This window comes from Nylanderia fulva, unplaced genomic scaffold (genome assembly GCF_048542155.1).
Source record: "Nylanderia fulva isolate GAGA-0341 unplaced genomic scaffold, ASM4854215v1 Scaffold18, whole genome shotgun sequence".
In the NCBI taxonomy this organism is placed as follows: Eukaryota; Metazoa; Arthropoda; class Insecta; order Hymenoptera; family Formicidae; genus Nylanderia; species Nylanderia fulva.
Genome location: NW_028190055.1, coordinates 331,888 through 356,270, shown reverse-complemented (window position 1 = coordinate 356,270; position 24,383 = coordinate 331,888). Strand labels below are relative to the sequence as shown.

The 24,383-nt window shown below is 36.9% G+C and overlaps 1 protein-coding gene across 1 annotated transcript in view; it reads right to left on the bottom strand.

Annotated features, from left to right (window-relative positions):
* mthl1 (adhesion G-protein coupled receptor methuselah-like 1) overlaps positions 1 to 24,383 on the bottom strand; it is a 135,017-nt gene that overhangs the window by 70,091 nt on the left and 40,543 nt on the right. The window contains exon 4 of the mRNA XM_085481394.1: positions 15,030 to 15,108. Coding sequence (XP_085337520.1) covers positions 15,030 to 15,108 — 79 coding nt within the window. The remainder of the gene's footprint in view (positions 1 to 15,029; positions 15,109 to 24,383) is intronic.

Here is a 24,383-nt window from a genome sequence, read left to right as displayed (position 1 = left end):
CCAAATTATTTGAATATTATTCTGGATAATTTAATAAAGATAATACTTTTTTTCATCTAACAATAAGATGCAGATATGGATACTTTTTGAGAAAACAGCAAATATTGTTGATCACATAGTCAAGGCATTTACAACAGCGTTAAAAAGATTTAACAATTTATAAAAATAGAGAAGCAGAGTTGATCGGTATCGCTAATTTGTGTACTTTAACTGTAAAAAATTCGCGATCGATCAATTCTAATCAGGTCAAAGATGAATCTGAATGATAAAAAATTGACATTGTTCGCAGTAAATCGATGCACAATTAGTTCCGACTTTATGATATATATACATATATATATATATATGGTATATGTCGCGATCTAAATTAAAGGGAGGTTAAAAAGTTCCGTAAGAGAGAGAGATAGCTTGTCTGAGCCTCGACTGGCACGTAGCCAATTATAGAGGTTAATTAACGTAGTGAACTCGCTCAGGCCGCCGATCTTCCGATCGGCTGCCGTTTGCGAGAGGCCTCCTGGAAAACGCTCGGCGCCCTTTCTCATTTCCTCGCGGAAATGGGAGAGCGGCTAACGTGAGATCGCGATGACCTCGCTTTATTGGATGGACAATTAGGCGGTGCGTTGTTCGAAGCGTATAATTTCTCTCGCGTATAGTTACGTTTCGCGCGAATTGCCACTTTGGTGATCAAATGTGCGATTTTCACTGTGTCTTTCATCTTTCGAAAGATACATTTATTTATGTCTATAATGTCGACCGATTTTCAGATTATATTTGTGAAAACAAATTATATGTAAATACAATTGAACATTCTTGTCTTTTTTTCGTGAATGAGGAATTATTTACATTGCGATGGAAAATGTACAGGAAATTAAAAAAATGAACGAAAGTTAAAAAGTAGGAAAACATGGCCTCGCGATAATGAAACGATAAAAGTATATCAGGCCACGACACGATATGTACCGTTCGAGTCTGGCCCACAGAAAAGTCGAGCACACACCGTTATTAATTCGTGTGTGGAGCCGTTTCTCTGAATGCACAGACTCCCTCGGCGCCAACTAATCTGACAGAACGAGCATTTATCCCGAGCAACGCACAATGGAAACCGCTACGATCACCCGCGCGTATCTATACTTGTTTCTCGGTCACCGATAGAATCTATGGGTGTCATATGTAGATGCTTTGTGGAAACGAGACTGAGAATAGGAAATGTGTATCAAATTACCGTTACGCTTCATAAAGAACGAATAATTATTTCCTAACACAACGATAAACAGTGCGAGCTTTGCTTTAATACTCCGGTCGTATCGTTGAGGAATTAAAGAGGCCTATTAAACGCGCAACAAGAAACCCGTGGGCGAATAAAACGAATTTGAACGTCGCGAGTATTATTATCTCTCTCTCTCTCTCTCTGCACACAAACACAGCGTTGGATAATATCCGAATATATATCGCCGAGCTCGAGTGTCAAAGTTATTTTCTTGATATTCTTGACGCCGGCTCCATTATACTGATCACGTAGGCGACTTAAGCCGGAGTAAAAAAATATGAATAAACACGCGCCCGACGAGTTTCTCTATAAGTATTTTCGACGATATATATTTTAATAAGCGCAGCAGAGAGATATAGAAATGGCAGGAGCTATTTGAATGGCATCGAGCCAATGGCAATAAGAAACTGACATAATTCTTGAACTACATTTAGCCGTGCCCTTATAAAAGAGTATTACGAAACAATTCAAGTACAAAAATATCGACATCGATGAAAACTAACGGCAAAACGTTTGGCATCTTGAGCGTTCTTACGGAGGGTAAATCGATCTTTACAATTCGTGTTTTTTATATTTTCACACTTTCGAAGAATAGAAAATAAACACGGAGCCGGAGATTTTCACATATACTGCTAAGCAATCTCTTTTCATGTTTGCATATATTTCAGATAGGAGAAATGCACATTTTGCGCGTCGGAAAATTTCATACGGCACTCTACCTTCGTGTTTTTGAAATTGTAATAAAGTAACATGACATTTTCGTTGCAAATATTATCTTTCGTACTTTAAAACACATCTAATGAAAGTAGTTATAATTTCCAGAATTTGAAGATATTCAAATATAATGGTTGTTTCATACACAGAGTTTTATTTCTAAGATCAAATTATATTTTCTTAAAGTGTTTCGAAAAGAAAGCAAACTGTAAATAATTTAAATGTAATATTTGCAATATTGCAATTTTTTTCTCAATTTCTAGTCATCTATTAATAAACAATTTTCGTTATAATTATTTGTTTGACAATACATTTGTCTTCGGGTCTTCTTCAGTAGCTGCAAAATACAAAGAAACAAAAATAGAAGATAATCGGTACAATCAGAAAATTATAAAACTCGTATACATACAATCCGCAAATAAATTAAATATCATTCTCCTCCCTATTCAAACCGTCCGGCCGTCGGAGTGTCTCCCTAACGGTGACCATCGTCAGGAAGGAAGCGGAGCAGTGACTCCCTTACCAACACTAATCAACATGGTATAAATTAAACGTAGAACAATTCACAAGAATTAAAAATTAAGAACCGGGAAGAACACTCACCCCGACAGCAAAAACAGAGAGAAGACGATGCTACACGTGACACATCACTCTAACGACTGTGCGGTATTCTACCTCGACACAGTCGATACATATATACGCAAAAAAACAAATATAAAAATAAAATATGAAAATAAAAATAAAAATAAAAGCAACTAAACTAATCGGCACTCATATCAAAAGTCTAACAAAAAAACCCGGTTATGTAAAATCACAAAGCTAGATTTTGGTAAATTTTTCTATTAACAGATCAAGATTCTCGTTTAATTTATCAGTGTCGCTATGTAAATTTAAACTATTCCTCTGACGTTTTATGTGGATCATTTCGGATATCAAACGTTTACCTAAAAAAGGCTCCTCGTCTATTAATAAATATTCTATTGAGAAAGTTGTTAGCAGAAAAACTTTTATAAATTTATAGAACCATCATGTGCATGTGTATAAAAATCAAGAAACTTGCATTTCTTTAAAAAGAGACCAGCATAACTTTCACAATACAAGTACGATTTCCCGTCTATAGATATTTCCTACATATCCCCCTGTGTACATGTACTTGACGTGGATTCACCCCAGAATTTAACGTTGCATGTTTTGCTTTATGTTACAGATGCTCGGCTTCGAACGACGCTCTTCGCACATTCGAACACGGAACAGCAGGGAGGAACTCTCCGACTACAAATTTACGCAGCTTGCATTTCTGCCTCGCAACATGCACATGGGTACAAGAACGCACATGTTGCAGAATCAGAACTTTATTCCATTAAAAAGTTAAGGAAAGAAATGTAAAGAGTGTCACATTAATTCCATTTCAATTATCTAGAGATTCTTCGTCTAATCTGTCAAGTTTTATATAAAAGTCCGAATAAATATTTAATATTAAAATTTTTTAAAAATTTTATTCTAAATTAACTTTTTAAGTGGATTTATGTGAATATTTTTTTTTTATCAAGGTGTAATATTAGAGGAAGTACGTTTATTTTTACCTTATAAAAAATCGGATTACTCTAAGAAATCCGTTGACGAAGGCAACAGCAAGAGCACATTTCCTGCTGAAATCACGAAAATTTCCCAGTGCTTATCTAATGCCGAAATTCGAGTCGCGCGTTCCTATATCGAGCGTTCGTCCGGGAAACGAACAACCTGTGAAGAGAATAGCCGAAGAGCCCTCTCGCCTCTCTCGCACGGTTGCACCTCTCTCGCGTATTATTCCAAAGAGGCTAAAAGGGTTTCGTGGAATTTGCAAATTCGAGAATTTCACGCTGCAACGCGCGGCACGTTCGTCCGTTCATTCGTACGGTGTTCCATACCGGATTCTGCCGCAGATGGGCAGACGGCTTTTCCTTTTTTTTTCGCCGGAGATCCGAGGATCGCCGAGAAAGCGCGAAGGCAGGGTCCGACAGGTGATGCAGGTGCAACCTGCGGCCACGGAGGTCGTCGACTCTTGTCGACGCTCTCCGTCTCGGTCTTGCCTTTCGCTTCCTTCTCCGGCGTTGTTCTGCGAGTTCGTTGTATCGTGCGTGGCTCGCGACCGGCTCGCGAAACGACCTCGTTTAACGAAAAGGCTGAGTAAAGTTTATATTAGATGCTTAAAACGCGAGTGTCCGGATATATTCTCCTTATATCATGATTTCGATCTCGGAATTTTTTCTCGATACTTCTTGCAACATTTTTACGGTATTCTATATATAGAGATATCTGAAAATGTATGATTAGTTTTTATATGTATTTTTCGCCGCGTGATTTTATCGATAATAATTTTATTGAAGCATCAAGCACAGCTTGTTAAAAAAAAATGAAATAATATAGGAAAGATAATATATGTATATGTATTGCGCACATTCCTATATTCTGCGAAGAGTGCAAGAGAGAAGAGACTGGGAAGAATGATTTAATTTCCTTTTGAATTGAGAAATTACTTAATCGATGGTTCGAGGAGGTAACCTACTACTGATTGTATCTATCATTGCGTCGTACCGGTTTAAATTCAGCGAACCCTGACTGACTAAGCGTGCAATCATTGCAAACCATGGTCACGGAAGATGAGCGTATCATGCAATACGATCCCTGACAATGTCACGCTTCTGAGGGTTCACTGCCAGAGAATCGCCGGACGAGTTGTACGTTACGTCCTTTCGATGCAATACCTTTTCGTTTTTTTCTTCTTCTTTTTCATAAATACGCGGAAACTTGTCCCTTCGTACAAACAACTTCAGCCGTGAAAACAATTTCAAACTGTCGTACTGCATTCTCTCTTAAACTTCAATCATTCGCGTTTATGATTTTTCCTCTTCAATTTCATTTATTATTTTTCGTTATATATAATAGAAACTTTTGTATCTTGTATAACTATAAAAAAAAGGATGATTTATGTTACTGAAACGTAAGAAATTTTGATATAAAAACTTTGTAAATAACATCTTACGCAAGTTCAACTTTGTTGCAAAACTGTAAGGTATTTTATTTTCTTGATTTGTGCGACAATACGTATGTTATTGTAGTTCGTTAGTAAAAGCGGCTAAATTCTATCAAAGTTTGAGTGAAAACTCTGTTACTTTCGTGTTTTGTTTTTCTGAAGGAAAAAGAAATCAGTTAAATCTTAGTTACTTTTAATTAATGTTCTCGAAAATAGCTTTCTACAAGCTCATTGTCAGTACATAAGAAAATACATGAAAGTTGGAATTTAACTCTCGCAATTTTGCTACGAAATTGAATGGGAGACTTAGACGATTTTAATCAACATAATCGCGTTTTAAAAGTTGTAGATTACTTTTCATACGCATTTTTCCTCTCTCTTTCTTTCTTTCTCGAATGCTACTCGTCAAAGTGTTTACAGTTAATTATTGAATTATACGCCCTAAGTAACTTTGCGTTCGCCTGGTTTATGCATGTTACGTATGCACTTATGGCTTATGCACTTTATAATTTGCTTAATTTATGCAATTCCATTGCATAATATTATCGTAGAAATACTGCGAAGCACAGTAAGATAAAAAATGACGATGCGGCGAAAGATTGTCATGTAACTTGGCACCAGCTTCCCAACGCATGTTCGCACATGCGTGACGAACACATTCTCTTAATATAACAACGTGGCATATAACGAAGAAGATGCGCGAGAGATAATGACGAGAAATTTAGCTTTTGTTGATCCACCGGATTATACACAAAGCGAAGAAATGTCAAGTAATTGCCACTGTATATTAATTAACAACAAATTAACGTATGCTAACGAAGCAAATGGGGCTCCGGAGAGCTGAGATCACAAGGGAATTTTAACGTCATTACGAAAGCACGCGGAAAAGTACGATGGAACGTGAGATAATACGCGATGAAATAACGAGAAATTCTTAAAATTAAGAAAATGGATAATAATCTGAGAAAATATAAACTCTATACATATGAGAAAATTCTTTAAAATATGCAACACAAAATTATACTATGTACAACTATTGTAATTATATTTGATCGATAACCTGCGTTACGAGATCAAATATTGAAAACTTGTGTAAATGAAAAAATAACAAAGCGTATAATTTTCATTGAGTTAAGAAATAGAGAAAAGAATAGAAATAAGAAATTAATTATATTATTAGAAAATTTTATATACATCATACTGAATGTGTGTTTATCATTTCTTGACTCTGTTAGTAAAAATTAAAAAAAAAATTTGTCACGAGATGAGATCGGGATAAAAAGATACAGACGGGGGTGAAAAAGTTAGAGAAAGAAAAAAAAGTATAAAAGTATCGACAAGAAGTATACGAACTATAGCATGAATCTTTGGCACCGCTCACCGAGAGATACTCTTTTCTCTGCTCCAGTCTCGAGAGAACCAGGCTCTGAATTCTAACGACCGTTCATGATTTACTTGGTTTGTTCACGGTACACGAGAAGCGTTCTTGATATAGTGATGTCTGCGAGTACATTCGCGCCAAGGCAACTTTTGTTCTCGTGAATGTCTATGAAGACGTTTTCTCGTAGTTTGTTCGCGACGAACGTAGATCATTTATAAAATTCAATGAATTCCTAATGAAACGTCTGCGATCTGGAAATTAACACGCGACGAAAAAGACTGTGACCAATATTAATAAGGGAATTAAAATATAAAGGAAACTGTATATTTTTAAACAAAACCTTATACGATGTAATTGACTGAAAACTTTTCATTAATAACGCATTTTTTTTCTTCGCTGAGATTTCGAGAAAATTGTCCGCGTAAATTAGCGATAAGTGAGAGAATAAAAGTCGTAACTCGTCATGCGAAACACGTGGCGTTGCCGTCTGGAAATAGCAGAAAGGCAAGCTAAGTTGCAGCAATTTAACGTGATTACTATAATATATTATGTTATTTTGCGTTATTACAACAGGCGGATGGACGTGCGGGGCAGCGTCGTCCTGCGTGACTGTATCGCGCAATTGTGTTATGCAAATGGCGCATTATGTAGTCGCGACACGACCCGAACCGAGGAGCAGAGCGAGGCTCCTGAGACGCCCCACCGATCCAGTTCGAAGGAAATCGGCTGCTGTATCCTGACGCGGACTACTGTGCCCCGCGTGATTCGTTTTCATTCTGTTCTCCCTACACGTTCGCGATTACCGTGGTACAGAGAATTTCATCACGCGCGCAAAGTCGGAGGGAGGGCAACGTCGATCATGGTAATAAACCCTGCTTTATTTCGCGGAAAATATATCTTCTACGTACCAAAGGGGAACAAAAATACGTGTAGCGAAGATACGATGAAGTATCGCGCTCGTGTTGGAGAACCCCGGCGGCGCGTGAGTTCTCTAAAGGTTTCGCGTGATTCACTCAAGCCGTTCTGGCCGAGTCGGTGTCCATCATATATACATATATATATAGGTATATTACATAGGAGAAAGAGAGAGAGAGAGAGAGAGAAAGAAAGTGCTCCGCGGTAGCTAATGAGTCAAGTTGGAAGCCACGTCGGTTCATGGGATCTCAACACTTAGCAACGTCTAGAGATTTAATATGGAAATGATGACGATAAACATTTCAACTATTGGCTAATTATTTATGCCTTTAGAAATTTACGGCGTAAATATATGCCATTATGTAATTTTATGGGTGAACGGACACAAGTTATTTGTATATTCAAAATGATAATAAATTGTTACGCGAATTAAATTATCGAGACGAGAATAAACAACATTCAAATCGAGTTGCGAGAAGAATCTAGTAATTTTTTTCGGTAGATTCTTGTTAAGGAAAAGTAAATATAAATTTCGCAAAAAAAGAAAAAAAAAAGAGAAGAAAAAAAACAACGCTTTGCATTTTCCGGTATTTCCGCCGGATATCCCGGTATGGTCAGTTTACGCGAAAACCGAATCAAACGGTTCGCGGATAGGAAACGCTCCGGAACAAATCGAATCTGAATCCGAAGATCACAACGCGCGGAAAATAAAATCCCGAAGAGCGGGAATACGACCAGCAGCAACACGTGTCCTGAATTCTAAAGCTCGCGTGATTCACTTCGGTCGGTTTGCCACCGGCGGTTCCCGCGGGCGACACCGCATTCATGACACCGCCATAGCCGACAGTCGCATAATAGACTGCGGGAATGGAGGCTGCGCACACCGTGAGTGAGCGCAGCGACGATTATTCGTCTATCTTTACACGGGCGAGTCGTTGACTGGCAAAACCGGCCGAGGTCCTCCGGCTTTTAGAGCCGACAGTCACGTTACGTTAACGTAATTTGCATGCATTATCTAACGCATAACGAGCAACGCCGCGAAAAGGAGGAGGAGGAAGCACGCCGAAGTCGTTAACCCGCTGTGATCTAGAAAGACGAACGCGTAGCTTCTTTCCAAGCGAACCGCACCTTCCGTGCGAGATTAGAAGCTATATATATGAAGAATTTAGCAAATTTTTCATAATCGCATGGAAACAATTAGAATTTGAAAATCTGAAAATCATATGGTAATCGTGCGCGTGATTAATACTTATTACAATAAAATTAATCAAACATATTTTATATCTTATTGTAGATATTAATATTTTTATTGCGGTATATATTAATTAGAGAAATTCTTATTAAATTTTTCCAATACCATATTGTCCCACGATTACTATGATTTTCAGGAGAAATTCTAAGAGAAAATTCTTCTGTGCAAGTTTAAGAGTAGGTATAATAAAACGAAAAGCCTCTGATACATACAATAAATATAAATTCAGAAAATGAACCAAGCGCAAAAATTATTATTTTGCAGATTATAGCGCAGAGTTTTTAATTTGTTCAAATTTAAATTAAATATAGAATTTAAAAACAAGTTTGTTCCGCTAATTTCTGCACTTAATTAGTCCGTTTCCCAAATTTACAATTTAGAAACATCTAAAATCAGAGAATTAATTTTTATTTTTTCAATCTCATAAAAGACTGATGTATGTAAAATCGCTTTATCCCTCTATCCACCTTTATCAATTTGCTTCTTCGAGCATTCTCGCATACCGTAAAGGCGAAGCTCGTTGCAGACGTTTGAACCTCGTTAGAGAACCTCGGTAGAATGATTGCCAGTCATTCGAAATCGAATACCTGTATATACGCGCGCGATTTCGCTTTACTGCTCGATCTCGCTCCGAGTTCGATAGCACTCGAGACGGGTCGCGGCCGGGAGTTTCTCTCGTCCGTGACCCTAAATTAGCTTAACCGCCCGGCGACTTCGAAACTCGGCCTGGCAGCAACTTCTTCGTCGGGTGCTCGAGACTGCGGCGGCCGCCGCCGTCGCAACAAGATATCTACACGCTGACCGTCGCGTTTGCGGTCGTAGCTGTCGGTTTGCTGTGCTTTCCGCGTTTGCCTGCAACGGAGCCTCGCACGAGTATCTCGCCGCACTTGGACCGAGAGTGTGCTCCGCGTATTCCGGACAAGTTTGCTCTCAGCTCTGTTGATTTTCGAAAGCCGGAGGACCTCAAATTCTGAGTTTATATAACAGACGAAGGTGGCGAATGCTCGAGAAAAATGCATCGATATATATGTATTATGCATATATTTCGGCATTTAGGGTGCAGCTAATAAATTGAGTTTAATAAAATTAATCATTTATGTTTCTATTAATATTTCGTAAAATTTATATATATATATATATATATATATATATTTTTTTTTAATAGAGATAAATAGTTGTTCATCAATTTATTTTTTTATTTAAAAAAAATTATTTCTTTTAATTTATCACAACTCTATATATTTTATGTATATAAATAAGAATATTATATAAGAACAAATATAAAAAAAAAAAAAGCTAATCTCTAATCGCAGAATTTTTCCGCATTTTTCTCGGTAAGTAATTCTTCGTGCCGGAATTATTCATGCAACGAGACGAATAATCCACAACAGGATCGAGTTACACGAGATATAATCTCGCGCGAACGTGACTACTGACCGTGGAGGAGGAGAGGTCTCGTCCCGGTCCTTCCCCCCGATGGACCAGTCCGATATACATATTGCAGTTATACAAGAAGGCCATTGTGCCTTGCGAAATTCGACGAGCGCTTTCTCACTCACGGAGGCCTAGTTTCGAATATTTGGGTCACACGATTTTCTTGGCATCGACTCTAACGTTCAAACATCAGACTCATCAATGAATCGATCTATTTACAATTAACCAACGTTGAAATCGACAATTTTTTTTTTTTAAGAACAGAGATCGAATTAAAGGCGATTCGAGAGATATAAATCGTGAGATATAACCGATGCGACAATTCCGACAATAATCGGCGAAGCGGAAATTTGTCGAGTTAGGTATAAGAGGTCCATCGATGCGGGATTGGGAAGCAGATTAGTGGAAGGGCCGGTGGAAAAAAATCTGGTGACTCTGGAGAACGAGGGAAGAAAGATAATGAGTTGCTCTCGTAAGAGCACAGAAGGGAGCTTAATCGACTACCATTACGACGCGGTCGCCACGCGATAAGATTAAGCCCAGTATAGTTAATCACGGTCTCATCATAGCCTTTTCTTAGTCGATTAAGCATCTTCTTAATTCTAGCATTTTGCAATTAATAAGAGATGATAAACGAGGTATATTAGCGAATATATATATATATATATATATATATATACTCTATAATTTAAGATATATTTTTCCGTAGAAAAAAAATTAAATGAATCAAGTTTGCACACGCTTCAGGTTTCTAAGGTGCAAATTATACGCGCGCGTTAAAATCTTTTTCTATTCTCGTAAAATTTTTATCGAGAAAAATATTCGCCAGTGGCAAATATTCGTTGTTAAGACACTTAATCATTCGCGTCAGTCGCTTATTCGCGCGCGACCAAAAAATCGAGGAGACCGGCTCTATCGAGAGAGCGAGATAAACGAAGTTAATGAGCTAGTCCTTCGGGGGAACGGACCATAACGAACTGTACATATATACAAGAACGGCAAAACACTTGACCATTCTTCGCAGGACGATACATGCTGGCTCTGTTTTGCTTTTCACCGACTGGATCGGTCATTGTCTTGCCAGGAAACCATTGAGATTAGTTTCTTCTCGTTGTTGACAATGACCGATTGTGTGTTACTCGAGTTAAAGGCGAATTCGTTTTCCCAAACCGACGACGACTTTAAAAGTTCCAACACAGACGACAATTTTATTCAAACAATTGGGGTACATCGGTCTCTAGTGTCGTTAGAAAGAATTTTTCCCTCTCGTAAAATTGCCACTCATAAATCTTTCTTCGCTCGCGTTTTTCGCAGAGTGCGAGAATTCTTTACTTTAATTGCACACAATCTCAAAATTGATAGTATCGTCGAAAGTATATATATTGCACTTATTCGAACGTTATTATGTAAACGTATTTATACAATATTTTTATCGGAGAACAAATGTGAGGTCTGCAGAGAGTGTGAAGAATATTGTGAAAAATTTGTGCGTCGTGTCGGGAAAAAGATGCTGGTGGGTACCAGAGTACAAATTCATTTAGAGAAACACTAAGTCGTCGAGGTCACGACGTCGCGTTGTACGACTCGACGGCTATATAGTTGGCCGTGGGAAGTCGCTTGGATGTTAGATAATTGAACAATTTCTCAGAAAATATATAGGCGCGAGAGTATCAAAGTACAAGAGTGAGAGAAGAAAGAGAGAGAGAGAGAAGACGGAAAACATGAGCACGTAAGACGAAACTTCTCGCGCGGGAAAACGCACGACACGACCTTCGCGTGCAATTAAACGTAACGGTAATGGCATCAGGTTCTCGTTGATGGCATAATGTCGCAAGTGCTGGTATAATTGGTGCGACGGGTGGCAGAGCGTCGAATGCTCGGTTGCTTCTGTCGCGGAAGCGCAAGAAAATTACACGAGTCGCGAAATTAGTTGGCTCTCTCGATTCGATATATATACAGCACTCGACATTGTGTAAAACAAGGTACTTGCGGGCGGAATATCATTGGGCTTACGACCAGAGCAATAGAATATGTTCATTAGAAGTGGATTTGTACTAAAATGTTCAGTTATTGCGATTAAATCGGATATTTAATATTATTGGTTATTGAATATATTATTTCAGTGGATTAGAAAATTAAGCTTTCAAATTAATTAGCCTATATAACAAGATTTATAAAAAAATACCTTTTTGTGAATAATTTATTTTTAAAAATATATTTCAAAAATTTTATTTTGCGTCATTTTATTCTCTCTTTGAAAATGGAAATATTTATATATTCAAAAATTTTTCCATGAAAATCTATGATTTCGAATTAGCGATATTTTGGTGATTTTTGAACGATAATATTTTGTATGACATCACGCAATTCGATGAGCGAAGCGATAGACAAACATCGCCGATAGTAGCAACTCTGACAGGCCGTAAGAAAAAAAAATAAATAAAAAAAGAGAGAGATTATCGATATACTCGAGCAGTGGTGGTCAGTGCAACGACCGTGCGTAAACGCGCGCGCATAGCCGCAAATGACATCAGGATAATTTTCCAGCTCGAAAATCACGGAGCACACCGTGCAGCCACCGTGAACGCGCAACGTGCCGCTGACACTTCAACAAGTGGATACAACACGCCGGCGCACGTGTCGCCGACAGTTTGGTGCGTATATGTCTTCTGTGTGTGTATGTGTAAGAGAAAGAGAAGTGTGTATATGTGAGAAGGAGAAACGTAAAAAAAAAAAATAAAAAATAAAAAAAACGGAAATAAACGTGCGGACGGCATTTGCGAGTGCAAGTTCATCGAACCACGCTGGTCGTGAAAAGTCAGGGTGGTTGATGCAAATGCTTTACCGTGGCTTACCGCACGCGTTTAAATATTTTTAGTCGTTATTCATGCCGACGTTCACGAAAAGCCGGGTGTTCTGGTTTATTATCGCTATTAAATATCATTGTTGAATGAATTGAAACGGTTACAAGAAAGTGAGATATGTTTCGACAGAACATAAAATGTTGGGCTAACCAACATTGTAGAAATATTATATATATTACAGATATAATTTTTTAATAAAGTATGTTATATTAATATACACATTTTGTATTACTTTTTTCGCAATAAAATCGTAAAATTTAAATTGCAACTGGTTTGTAATACAATATGCAAAAGCCAAGAGTAATAAAATATGCGAGAGCACAGTAGTATATGATTTTGTGTTAACTGAAATTGTTATATCAATTTCTACCTCGAAGCGGGCATCATAAATCGCGCCGATTCAATAGCGAGTGTGAATAATTAAGCATGACGAGATGCAGACGATGGATAGATCCTCGATCAACCGAGTAAACTAACGTGCAAAGAAGTACAGTGCGAGAGACGAGACGATTGATCGGTGGAAAGAAAGCGGAAGTGAGAGAGTGGAGCCGAGTATACGCCAAGAGTAAGACGAAGAAGAGACCCGTTATATAGTGACCGCGTTGCATCACATTAACCAGCCGACCGAGTGATCCTGATCCAATCTCTCATCTTAATTCTCCTTCGACGAGCAAAGCTCCTCTCGTGTGACGACAATCTACTATTCCTATATAATGATCACAATTCTTACACGACTTTTGATTACAAATCATAATATATATAATTGTCTTTTATTCCCTTTATTTAATGTCCATTTATATAAAGTTCATTTTTAAAAAGCTTATGTAAAATATTTTTAAGTATTATAGAGATATAAAGTTTTTCTCGCTGTATAGCAAGATTTCTTTATACGCGAAATATATAAGTAATATATTTTTTTATTTCTATATCAGATTTCTCAGAGGGAAATTATCAGTTTTTCAAGATGTAATTATTTATATTATAACTATTGTTAAATATAAGAAAAATTATTATTATCGAAAAAGGCATTTAAAAAAAATTTTTTCTTTGCCATAAAAATTTTATTTACTCGATACTTTTCCTTTGAATATATATAATTACTGCGGATGTTGATCAAAAAATTTTGTTATATGAATTTTAAAGACAAATTTATAATCCGCATAGTACTTTAATCGGAGCGTTTACGTGAACGAGACGTGACAGGAATGAGAATACATATTGCATTTGTGATTTATGTTTTCTCGCGCAATTCTAATACTTTTTATAATTATGCATGGATGAATAAACTTTAATTAGTTATTAAATAAATACTAAAATGCCATAGGCAAGAAACAAATAAAGCTCGTTTGAAATTTAGTTCAATTATTATGATCGTTTGCCCGCGTAGGGACGATTTATCCGCATTGTATAATTATTTCGGACCACATAATGAGGCGACGCGTTAATTAGGGTTTATTCCGCTATTATCTCGCGCCATCGATATTCGTCGGGATAATTAGGTATTTTATTATTCTAGGAATAAAAGCAACGTGCTCTAAAGCTAAACCGGTTCAAATCGATAAAACCGCAAAACGTTATCCGGTTACGAGGCAAATGTTTATCTCTTTCTCTCTATTTCGACACTTTTGATTACGAGTCGATAATATCTCGCTCGAATATTTCGAAATTCCTTCGGATCTATAGGAAAATAGGATACTGTCCATACTGCGCGACGTTTAACTATTACATTTTATTACTACTTAACGATAAATTTATCTACTATATCGCGATAATGAAATCCTGCATCGGTATTCTATTATGCAGCAGAATCGATGAAGTGTCTGTACTGTCTTTTCTTTGTCTCGAGTAATTTTTTTTCTTTCTTTAATATTTTTATAGATAACGTCGCGAGGTACAACGACATTCCGCAAATTCCAGAAACTTTCAGAGAACAATAACGTAAGATTACGAACATCTAAAGTACCAAAGGATATTCGAATTCTTAGATATTTTCAAGTATAAAGTATTATGGAGACTTCAATAGCCTACCTAACAATTATTCAAAATTATGTTTCATAAAGATCATTCTTGAGATCATGAAATAACGGATCTCGTATTATATTGCACATATCCATGTGCAATTCCATTCGCGCTTGAAAGCATATTCATTTTTCAAAACTGACGTAATGATGGAAAATATCATGACTCACCGAAATGTCCACCAGATGTTGAAGCACATCGTGTTCAGCCAGAAGAAAGCAGCCAGGAAGAAGAAATGTGCCATGATCGCTAAAACATACAATGAAACAAGCTTCATTAGAGACGATTTTGCAAATACCTGAAATAGCTTAAAAGTTTTATTTCTATTTGATAAAGTTATTATGCTATATCAAAGAATCTTTTCCTTTATCAGTTACAAATGTTATAATAAATTATGATGAAAACAGGGAGGATGGAGAAAATCGATACACTTACGTGTATTTATTATTAGTACATATGCTAAAATTTATTAAATACTAAATTTGCGAAATTTTTAATTATTATATTAATTGTTCACTAAATATGTTATTAATATATATATGTTATGTATATTAACAGTATTTATCTTCGTCTTTTTAAATTTTTAATCAATTTCAATTATTCGAAAACCATAAATATAAATGATAAGGAAAAAATGTACGAATCATATTTAAGGATTATTTCTTTAAAATTTAAAAATCTTTTTGCATTTTTGAAAATCTTTTATCCGTGTGTACGTATATGTATCTAATAATAATAACATTTAATATTGTTTCAACGTCGTGAGAAATTCGATTAATTTCGATTTTTAATCATTTCTCCAGACTCTTAACAAATTCGAGACATCTTGTAAACGAGTTCGCTGAACAAAGATCGCGTCGTCGGTTTTCTATACCAAGATGCATTCTTAAAAGATTCATAAACCATAGTGCGAGAGAGGGTGAGTTTCGAGGGTGCGACACGCAAGCAAAGCACCGAACGATATTTCGGAGGGAGACAGCTTTTGTAAGGATCCGTTTGAATAGTCGCCAAGAGGGTGCGACTGGTGATGTCTATAAATTTTTAAGATGTCGCCCGCATTCATCCTTAGAATTCGTGCGTCTGTTTCTAATGAAGACGAAAATTACGCAGGGTGATAATTTGCCGCATATTGAAACAACATTTCATCTCATAAGGGTCCTATTAGATTAATATTTATATGAAACTCGAAAACATAATTGGCAGAGCAACAATTAATTATTACAAAAACGTAACGTATGTGTATGTAAATTTTTTAGTCAAAATTATATTTGATACATATAAATATTAGATCAAAATATATAAAAATTGAATATACAATTATTCCCTACAGTAAAAATCATTTTAACTTTTTATTAATATATCAATATTAAAGAATTAATAAAAAATTTGACTTTAATAGAAACTAAAATTTAATAAATAATATAATATTTTAAATCCTCTTTTCCTGAATTTTTATAACAGCCTTTTTAATTTTTATCACATATATGATTACATGTGTAAGCTAGTATATACGTCATGCGTCACAAAAATGCGGGAACGTGCTGAATTACAAAACCATGGTAGCGATGTAAAGATCCGAGAGATGAAATATCGTTCCAACATTTGCGTGGCCTGCGTATTGATAAATTTTTAACAGCGTCACATGCATGTGTGTATGTATGTGTGCGCGCGTATGTAAACATATTTGCCCTTAGAATGCGGAACAATGAACACGGAATGCAAACTGTTGGCAAGAGCGATGATATTAATTTCTAAAAACGCAATTAACAAACACGCATAATGGTGGCGACAACAAATGCACATTGTTCAACACTGCGCTCAGAACCTGTCAAACTTTTCTTCGCAATTAAATATTTTATTTTCAATAAGCGTGAATATGAATATGCAACGGTATTTATGTCATCGGCACGTAAAGAATTTAAGCTACAATTATGACAAATGGAAACAAATATCAACAATTAAATTGAAAAAAAAAATAAAAGATTTCAATTGCTACATGGTAATGTGACAATCAGCCACTACAATATCAATGTCAATACAGATATCAAGATTGATATTATAATCATTGATCGTTATACATTACGTAGCAATCAAAAACGTTTAATCTTTAAAATTCAATTACACAAGCAGCACATTTCACAAAATATAAAATATTCGCGATGTGAAATTGGTTATAATAAAATACGTATGTATGTGTAAGTACACATTCATATACGCGAGCACGTATTTTTATTTCATTTCAGCGCTGCCCAGAATAAAATTTTAAAATCGTTAGCAAAAACGTAAGTACTTATCATTAATTACGTAACTCCGATCCATTCGTTGATTTCTGAATTTAATTTCAATTACAGCTAACTGTGAACGCATAAATGAAAATAAAAGCAATAAAACTCTTTGCCATAATATCAATTAATAACTTTTTTTATATTTTCCATTTCACAATACGCATGCATTACGATGTAATAATGTGTATTCAAGGATATACATAGACGAAAGCATGACGCAAAGCATATGAGAAATTGCCGTAACCGACAAAGTTCCTTGTGTTTATTCCGTTATGCACCGTGAATTATGCTCGCACCTCGGAATAAATGTACAATTAGAGCTCTTTTCGCATAAAAAATATGAATAATCGAAATGAGCGATCATCCACCACGTGTATCTGTCAGCTTTAATCAAGCCTCTATTCAGTTGCAATTATCTTAACGAAAATGGCAAAAGCGTTGCCGATGGAGAGATAAATCGCAATGTAAACATGTCGGGCTGTAGTATGCCATGCGTTCAATTAACTTTTACTTTTAACTTTGCACATCGACGTGGGAGCACCATGTGCATAACGAAAAATTTCATATCGCTAATGGAGCCTTCGAGCGGTGCAGTCTGCAGAATCGCGATTTTAAAGATTGACCAATGGATTTATCCTGACGATTTATGATCTCGCGACAGCTAGATTTTACGAATATCTATGCGCTGAACACTATAAAAACAATTAACAGAAAAAAATATACAAAAGTCAATTTAATTATTTGTCTTTTAATTAATTATATTTTCAAATATTTTAAATGTGATATTATTTGAAAACGGTGATTTTATTATACCGGGAGAAAACAATGAGCAAAACGCATACATTCACGTACGTACACGTGGAAAACGATAAACTTGTATTTAGCTAAATCCCAGAGAAATTGCTTTCGCCGGCAGACGCCCAGTTTTAGTCGGCGTAAGTAAAACGTAATGTCCATTTGGCGAAACGCGGACGAACGATTCGCAATTACAGGAATTCTCCCCAGTCCGACGTTCGAGAAGTCACCCGAAATGAAATTAACGTGTACGTTACGCGTAGCGGTAAAATCGTCAAATAAATTCTTCGCGAAGAGGCTTTTACGAATGTTACCCGGCGGCATTTATCGCGTAACACGGAAATAATTAAATTTCGAAAACTAATTATGGCTCGTTGCAATTATAACTCGAGCGACATTCATCCGTGAATTGCCACACTATCATCCACCCCCTTGTCGACGTAACTTGGGTAGAAAAGCTCGCAGGCAGAATGGGGCGAAACACCCCCGTTTTCGCTGTCTCACTCCAGCGACGACCACCACCACCCTTCATCGGCAAAATCCACCCGGCAACGTGTTTCGGACGGCCAGGGAGCGAATCGTGTTTGCGCGGTGTGTTTTCCATTTTCCGCGCCGCGTAGGACCAGCCATGTGCGGAAGAGGTCCTTTTGTTGGAATTAGTACCGGGAGTCGAGAGAGGGAGAGAGAGAGAGAGAGAGGGTGGATGGGGAAGGAAAGGAAGAGATAGGAATATTGCGCAGGGGATGTTTTCAAGTACGACGCGCGCGCTGCTTGTTTTCTCATTCATCATGATTTATATGAGTCGAGAACAGCGGTGCGCGGAGATACGAGAGGAGATATAGTCAGATAAAAAGACGATTTTGTGTTAGCAGTCGCACCGAGGAATATATGTCGCGACGAAGTAGAAAGATATTCGCTTCCGGAAGAATATTCTTTGTGTCGCAAGCGTATTATTTTCGTAGAGAAATATAACGTTTCCGAAAAGTCTAGAGGAGTTATGTTTGAACCAAGTATACTGTTACTTTCTCTTACTAGACAGTGAGAGAAATGTTATATGTCACGGTCAGTAAATATAGAAAATAAAATAATCCGTGACAGTAATAAATCAGTTAATAATCAAGGGATTACATCGGTTAATTATTCAATAAATTATTATAAAACTAAATTATTCAAAATAAGTGAATATTTATATATATATAGATATTTCATCGATAGAGCATTAGTGACTGATTTGAGAAGAAGAGAGATTAAAATTTTGTTTAATGTTTTAAATTATGGATATTATTATACAGACTTATTTCTCGACTTGCAAATTTTACGATAAAAAAACTTTCGTTAAAATTGGCTGTTGTACGCAGGAGGTAGCTAAACAGAAAGTTCTTATATAGGGGAGAGACAAACGCACGAGGAGCAGCTGGAGTTAATTTAAGGCACGTTGTACAGAATCGAAGGAAGTAGTATTGCGGAATTACGTGTACGAACCTATGGCGCCAACTAGGGGTGAGTGTCAAGGGTTGAAACGTCAGCCAGTTAAGGGCGGCCTCGATTTGCATAGGGTTGGAATTAGATTGCGCGGGCTGACCCGCCGTTTATCTTTTTCTTTCCCAGAGAGTACATCTAATTGCCCTGAGGGATGACACCCTTGTTGCGGGCACGTGCGTGTTAACGTTATTGCTATATATGTTCTTTGTCAATTGTAACGCGATATGAAAGAGCAAACGCATATTTATTTCAATTCTCAAGTCCCTTTATAATTAAACGTCGATATAATAAGTGAATCCTTTGCATTCTTCTTCCGTCATTTATTCTCAAATGAATATTTAATTTAAAAATTGTTTTCAATATACCTAATATAAATAAAATAATCAATAAGTACATATAGCCGATTTTTATATCACACATTATATGTATAATTAGTGACACAATTAATTATCATTCGAAAATAGAAAATGATAATTGACTCGATAATATTATTATTATTTCGAATATATGTAATGTATATTCATTAAAATTGGTCTCGCGTACATTATGTAATAATGCAAGTATAGAAACAAGATGATGAAGACCATTGTACGAATATGATTCTCGCTTGAGGGATTCTCGGGTGCAATAAGTTTATACGAATAAGAGAGCTTGCTCTATTTTAAATCAACTCTTTGCAAAGAGAGAAAGTGACGTTAATGCGCCGGTATCACGCGGCTTTAGAGTCTCTCATTTAAGTTAAACACGAAACGGCAACGTCGCTCATCATAATTGGATCGCCGTGGCTTTATTACACCGTCTTGATTTAACACAGGGTTAGAATTAGACTCGACGCGTATTGCAGAGAGAGAGAGAGAGAAAGCCGGCCCTTCCTAGGAACGCGCGCAACATTACACGCTTAATGAATCACGAAAGTTGGCGACAACCTCGAGGGACGAGCGATCGGTCAACGTGAAAACTGAGAATGCGCGAGAAGCTCGCACATTTTAATTTGTCCGTGAAAATCTCTCGTAATGAAACTACACGGTCGCAATGAAGCAAATTATAGAGATAAATCTTCCTCTAAAGCGTATAATATTATACAAGTATCTTTTCCGGATCGATTTGACAAGATATTCTGATTGTCAAAACATTAATTTTACTACTTTAAATTATATTATTAAATATATATTTATGATTTATGTAAAAATAAAAAGAATTGCACAAATATACAAAAAAGCGATATCGATGACAATTGCGTTGATTCATCGCTTGCGAGTATTATTTGTGACAAGAATATTTCACAAGTAATTCTTTTCGCGAAAGAGAATACGCGTCTTGTGATTTACGCGGCGTCGCCAGATAGTTTTGTCAGAGTGCAACGTAACGCCGATAATTCAGAAATAATGCCGATAGGAACGAAGGGCAATGTCGTTTGCGCCGAAAAACCATTTCAGAACGAAGAGGAATTATGCGTCCGACTGTCGAGTCGGAAAGCGGCGGGCAACGACAGATGAGAGGCTGATAAATAGTTATGGAGAATGGGAAATGCGCGAAAACAAACGAAAGAGGAAAGAGAAGATTAATTTAAAACATGCAGAGGTTTGCGCGATATTTGATCTCGTTAGGCAATACGTTACAATGTTATAATCATCAAACATCAAAATAAATTTAAAAAATAATTTGCTCATTAAATTTTAAACAGAAGGAAAAATAGAAAAAGTTGAGAAAATTTAATACTCCATTTTTGTAGTAAATTCCAATAAAACAACATGTGGCGTTATACGTACACTTTGGAAATAGAATACATAATTAAAGCTCGCATCTCTCTGGGATGTATCATTTAGAAGTATAATGGATTTTTTCTACTGAATTTTTCAAACTAATATTTTGTATTATTTTTTACATTTTTTTGGCGCCGCTCGAAATTTGTTCATTCGAAATATTTAATTATTACTTTGAAAAAATGAAGAGAGATTTTACGTCGCATCAGAAACCGGCGATGACAGAGGACGAGAGGCTGATAAATAATCATCGAGAGCGGGGGTTGGGAAACGAAATGCGTGGGCGAACGAGGGCGAAAAAGGGAAGAGACAAGAGGCGAATTTAGAATATATACAGTGCGAGTGATCTATGACGCGCGATATCGCGTGAGCGAGCCATGCGATTCGTTACAACATTAATAATTATCATCGATCCAACTGTGACCCTCCACCTGACGCACGATATACGGACACGCGTAAAACGATGATCGGCGAAACGACTATCGCGTATCGAAATATCACGCGATCGTGGATCGTCGCTAAATGCAGCATCCATACGTAAACCGATTTAATCAAGCACGCAATAAAACTGACGTATCGTGCGCGCTGGATTCGGAAATGCATGGCCGGCATAAATCCGGCGCGGTGCGAGTGCGAACGTGACTATTCGCCGGTCGCGAGAGAGCGTTATAAATGTTGAAAAAAAAATATGGCGCGCATAATTGCAATTACAATTTTATGGGGTGACATTCTCGCAACGGTATACGTAAGTAGAGGCGTAGGAAAATCACATATTTCCGCGTGATTTATCAAAATAGTGCGATGATATGTATATATGTTGATTTATAAATAATATCGTTTATGATACAGTTAATGCACATTAATATTTTAAAAGACATGGAACATGTAAAAGTTAATAGTATATTTATGCTCTTTTAAAGTCATTAAATTTTATAATTCATAATGAGATAATATAATCTATACGAATTACATTTATTAACTGGATCATATTACAAAATAAATTATAAAAAGAGTTAAATTCGTAGCAGTTATTTCTTTTTCTTTGTATTATATAATATAAATATTCAACAATTATCCCGACGAAAAATGGTTCTTCGAAAATAGTAAATTGCACATTATATGCACGCGTGGCGTATAACATTCTCTTCGATCAAGATCGAATCCATCTTCTTATACATCAAGAGAATCAAGGTATAACAAAGCAGTTGTTATTTCTGCAAGCAGCGAGACGCAACGTAATGCAAGCCGTTGCATCGCCTCAAGGAATGCGCTTTAACGCACGTGCGGAATAATGGTCCGTATTCTACGCAACTATACGCGCAGAGAAAACAAACGGCAGTTATACATTGTTGGGTTTGCACACCCCGATCCGCCCTAATTTACAAGGAAAACGGTATTTGTTTTCGCTCGTAAGCAATGCCTGTGTTACGACAACCACGAAGATAACCCGGACAATAAAGGTGGCGATGGGTTGCGCTCTTCCGGCCCGTCAACCGCGCTGCATTGTTAGTCAATCGTCGCTCGCGAGATGGAGATATGCAAATGTCGGATAATTTTGGTTCCCGTCGACATTGAGCCTCTCTTTGAGCTCGGTTAATGTCCACGTAGTTGTGTTGACTCGAGTGAAAAATAACGTATTAATTATATTCTATTATATTCCGATCAAATATATTATTATATATCTTTCACATCTTTTTCCCTTGTCATATGACATCACGATACCTATTTTTTTGAAACTGCAATTTTTTAATTAATAAGTTTCATACAATACTTGATGATAATAAAAAAAATATACGATTTATTATAATTATATCATATTAAGTATAAGCATATTAATATAATTATAATAAATCATATATGTTTTTAATTATATCGTCAAGCATTCTACGAAACAATTAATCAAAGAATTGAGAACTATTATCTGGCCCACTTTTCGGACATTTTTGGCTGTGTGTGCCGATTCGTACGAAGCAGACGGAGCTTGTGAAATCCCGAGGTGAATCAGCAGCTCTCGTAGTTGCGTTTAAATATATCTCGACTGTCCTTTCGCGTCGCTTCCGTAGAATACGCGTTTGCATTAAGGCCGCCCATTACGAATCTGCGACACAATACTCGACGGTCAGCACAGTAGCCGACAGTAGAATAGATATTTTCATTTCCGTCCGTATTTTTCCCGAAAAAACGAATTTCGAACAATACCGCGAAAAAGACTTTTATGACGCGTATAGCATCATCAAAACGACAGGCAGTATTTCACTCTAAATTGTCTCGTGAGAGATAAGAATTTTATATAATTAAGAATATTTTTTTTTAAACTAAAATCTTATATTTTTATTCAAAATTAAGTTCTTAGTTGTACGTAAGTATACATTTAGTTAGATTTTGCCATTCAAAAAATGTTGAATTATTTTTCATTTTTCATGGAAAATTAGCTTTCTTTTGTGTACGTTGAATTGACGATAAGAAAACAAAAATATGATTCTATTTTTGTTATTCAAAAGAACTCGTTACGTTTTAAATGGACCACTCTAGAGATTAGCGGATTAGTCGCTAAAAATGGGGGAGTTTATCACGGGTACTTTGTTTCAGAGTGGTACTTATTTCCAAGATACTCTCTATCCGCGCTTCTTTCGTGACCAACCCTCGGCAGAGAAGCGACGATCCCTCTGTATAGCAGCGACTCTTCGTCTTTGTCATCGTTTCCGTTTCCGCGCGCGCACACAATCGCCCGGCGAATCGACTGGGCGAAATTCTGTTATATTTAGATGTAACGAGCCGAGGCCAATCAGAGCGTGGAAAGCGAAGGGGTACGATAGAAAACGGACGCGAGTACAAATCGACTAAACAATCGAGAGAGAGAGAGAAACTCGTGGTTGCGCCACTCGAGAAGCACTTCCACTTATACGGCATCTCGTCGGAGCATCGCGCGCTACACGAGGGCCCACAATGTGTCTCGAGTGTTGCTGAAATTGCTAGCGAATGACGTCGGCGGAGTTGGCTGTTGGAGTAGCCCGAGCCTCAAATCCCTCCCTCGCTAAACGGCCGCGTGACGAATTACCTGGGAAATATCCCTCTTCCCATTTCTCTCTCTTTCTCTCTCTGTCCCTACCTTTCGCCGGCATACCGTAATTAATTTTCAGGACAGCGAGAATTTCGATACTCCTCCTTTTTCCCTCGCGCGCGAGATTGCCACGAACGA